Genomic DNA, 3,992 nt, shown 5'->3' on the forward strand with positions numbered 1-3,992 from the left:
ACACATTAAATGGTCAAAAATTTTAAAGACATTTTGGTAAAATAAGAGTTTTTATTAAATTCTATAAATAACTTACACATCAAATGATCAAAAATTTTAAGGATGTTTTATTAAAACAGAATTTAACGAAAAAATTATAAGAAAAATTAAAGGAAACATATTAAAAATTACTATTCATATAATTAGATACTTACTTATTATACTATTAGAGTAGATATGAGTCGAATTAAGTAATTTAACTGCATACAGGCAATAATTACAACTGGCCGGGTCATTATGATTTTCCAGAGTTTCGTACAAATTTAGGATCTCTGCAAGGGGAAAAAAAATGTCATTTTCTACAACCAAAGGAGACTAGGAAGAAGATTCGAACTACAAAATCATTAATCTTGTGGCTCTCATCTCTTAGCAACTGGATCGATAAATTGGTCATTACCGGGCAAAGTCTCCCGAACTTAGAAACTTCAATCCCTTCTCCACTACGGGAACTTGATGTGGCCAGAGCACTTTAAGAGCTACGTAGGATCCATCTCATGGATTTAATGGTGTGATACTGAAAGACGACAGAGTAGAATAGACTGCACTGTGTCGCCGTTGGTTGTCTGTAATCTCCAGGGACCAAGTATTTTTTGTCCTGCTTGAACTTTGACTTCTTCAACTCTCCCATCTCCATATCTAACTCGGTGAGAGAATAGTACCTAACGACCAAAATTCTCTCCTTTAAAGTTCTGATAAATTGTTGTTCTTGTGCTTTACATCTTTGATCAATCCTTACGTCGGCTCTGATTCACACTTCCATGGCTTTATCACTTTGTTTTTTTGGTTTCCTATGTCTGATCTTATTTCCTGATCATGTTGCTCAATCTCAAAACGTTGAATTCGTCTTTCATGGATTCAAAGGTCAGGAAGCAAATCTCACCAGAGAGGGAGCCTCTATTATCAAGCCCACTGGTTTACTTCGGCTCACCAATCGATCAAATTTCGTTACAGGCCATGCATTCTATACCAAACCCATTCCGATCATTAACAGGAGTAATTCTTCTTCTTCATCCCTAAACGCTCATTTTTTCAGCACATCTTTCGTTTTCTGCATAATCCCCCCAGGCTCCGGCAGAGGTGGTCATGGTTTTGCTTTCGTTTTGTCTCCCTCACCGCAACTTCCTGGAGCTCAGGATGAGCATTACCTTGGAATTTTCAATGAATCCAACGATGGAAAATCTTCCAACCATATATTTGCTGTTGAATTTGATACGGTTAAAGGGTATAACGAGCCTTCCGATTCTGAAGGAAACCATGTGGCGATCAACATCAATGGCATGTTAAATTCCTCTGCAACTAAACCAGCTGCTTATACTGAGAAGGGCAATGAACAAAACGAAAGAGATATTAAATTGGAGAGCGGTGATCCTATTCTTGCCTGGATAGAATATGATGGCCAGCAAAAAGTTGTGAATGTAACAATATCTCCAGCAACGAAACCGAAACCCAGCAAACCCCTCATTACTCTGCAAAAAGATCTGACTTCCATTCTTTTGGATAGCATGTATGTTGGTTTCTCCGCATCAACGGGCGAGAAATCAAGCTCTCATTACATCTTAGGATGGAGTTTTTCGACGAAAGGAGTTGCTCCTCCACTAAATCTTTCACAACTTCCTAAGCCACCTCCGAAGGAGGAAAGTCCATCATCTTTCAAACCCCAAGTTACTGCAGTGATTGCCACTCTCTCTGTTTTAACGATTATTTTGTTGGGAAGCCTGTTTGTTCTCACCTTGTACAAATGGTTGGTGCATGCGCGGCATGAGATTCTCGAGGATTGGGAGTTGGATTGTCCTCACAGGTTCAAATACAGGGATCTTTATGCAGCGACCAAGGGTTTCAAAGAGAGTGAGGTTATTGGAGTTGGAGGCTTCGGTGCAGTCTACAAAGGTATTTTACCTGCCACTGGAAGCGAAGTTGCAGTAAAGAAGATAGTGCGTAGCTCAACCCGTGGAATGAGAGAATTTGCAGCTGAGATTGAGAGCTTGGGAAGGTTGAGACACAAGAACTTGGTCAATCTCCAAGGTTGGTGCAAGCATAAAAACGATCTGCTTATAGTCTACGACTATATTCCAAACGGTAGCCTTGATTCACTCATTTACAAACCCAAAAACAACTTTGTTTTGAGTTGGGAAAAAAGATTCAGCATCCTTAAAGGCATAGCTTCTGGATTACTATATCTGCACGAGGAATGGGAGCAAGTGGTAATCCACCGAGACGTGAAGTCCAGCAACGTGTTGATAGATGCTGAAATGAATCCCCGGCTAGGCGACTTTGGCCTTGCCAGGCTATATGATCATGACAAGTTGTCACACACCACCAATGTCGTCGGCACGATCGGATATATCGCGCCAGAATTGTCTCGTACCGGCAAGGTATCCACAAGTTCCGATGTGTTTGCATATGGGGTTTTGCTCCTTGAAGTGGCCACCGGGAGAAGACCAATAGAGTCGAGCAATTTCATTTTGGTGGACTGGGTAATGGAAAGCTATCAAATGGGTCAAATTCTGGACCCAGTTGATCCAAGGTTGAACACCATTTTCGTGGTTGAAGAGGTAGAGTTGGTTTTGGAACTGGGTTTACTTTGTTCCCATCCCAGGCCAGGAGCTAGGCCTACCATGAGACAAGTTACACGGTATCTAAGTGGGGATGAACCGCTTCCCACCATTAATGATGACTGGAGTTCTCTCGATTCTCATGGCTTCAGTGAAGTGAACTCGAGAATGTTAGAAGGCATTTCTATTACTGATACCATGAATATCACAAATCCCCATCTTTCGTCAAGTTCCAATGGGGGCATCTCTACCGGTTCCATAAACCGTGGAAGATAGTAATTACTAATTAGTCAGCAGGCCAGGAGGGTACGGTCTTTTTTGTTTTTTTGTTAGTCCTGTACTAATTTTTCTTTTCATTTTTTAGGCATGCATACCAATTAATGAAAGTCATCATTCTTTTTTGGGTCCACATTTCTTATTATTAGTTTAGTTTATGCCCTGGCGTGCTCATTTTCTTTAGCGAATAAATTGTTTTTAGAGTTTTTAATCTCATTCTGCTACTTTTTGATCTGTTGCACGTTAAGTTGAGAGTGTTTTGAAGACCGCTCGTTTGTTTTCAGAAAATATTTTATTTTATTTAATTATTATAATTTTTTTAATTTTTAATAAAAAAATAAAATAAATAATTTAATTTTTTTAAATTTAAAATAAAAATAATATTAAAAAATATATTCTCGCAATACTTTATTCAATTTTTTAATTTTAATCTTAACTCATCTCATCTATAAAAAAAAAAAAAATGAGAAATTCTTCTCCAAAACGTTAAGCGTAGATGTTTAGGCAGAGAGAGGTTCTTGCGAAACAAGTGTACGTATTAATTTCCTGTACAATTGGTTTTCAATTAATTGTTATTGCAACAAAAAAAATGCCGTTCATATATGAACGTCTGTGATGGAAACTGCTGGGAATGTGGTTTTTGTTTGGATCAAGTGTACTTGAAACTTGATTTCTGCTGCAATATCAAATGTTTAACTATTTTATGAATTCATGGAAATTATTAATTGGTACTTATTGTGTACATACATGTACGAAATCTCTAGTTATGACTTGGCTTTTCCATCAATGGAGTCATAATGTGTACATACATATACGAAATCGCTAGTTATGACTTAGCTTTTCCATCAATGGAGTCAAAGGATCAGTTGGCAAGATGATTATATTTATAAGATTTGGGAGAAAAATCAAGTAACAAAAGAATACTTAGACCGCTTACCTCTGAACATCGTTGATCAAATGTTCGTTGAATCAATTATTTATTGATTGTGAATCCTAACATTTTTCCTATATAGAGAGTGTTGGATGGAGATTTTAATTTCAGCCTATCTATTTTTTACGTTAATGTCATGACTGATGTAGAAGAGTTATTTTATTCTCATATCGGTGCGTAGAACACGCAATATG

General features: G+C 37.8%; 1 protein-coding gene across 1 annotated transcript; it reads left to right on the plus strand.

Moving 5' to 3' along the window:
- Window positions 1–489: 489 nt before the first annotated feature.
- LOC108995113 (lectin-domain containing receptor kinase VI.3-like) lies at window positions 490–3,012 on the plus strand. Its single transcript, XM_018970615.2, has one exon. The coding sequence runs from the start codon at window positions 798–800 to the stop codon at window positions 2,865–2,867; it is 2,070 nt and encodes a 689-aa protein (XP_018826160.1). The 5' UTR covers window positions 490–797; the 3' UTR covers window positions 2,868–3,012.
- The last annotated feature ends 980 nt before the right edge of the window (window positions 3,013–3,992 follow it).

Source organism: Juglans regia, chromosome 4 (genome assembly GCF_001411555.2).
Source record: "Juglans regia cultivar Chandler chromosome 4, Walnut 2.0, whole genome shotgun sequence".
In the NCBI taxonomy this organism is placed as follows: Eukaryota; Viridiplantae; Streptophyta; class Magnoliopsida; order Fagales; family Juglandaceae; genus Juglans; species Juglans regia.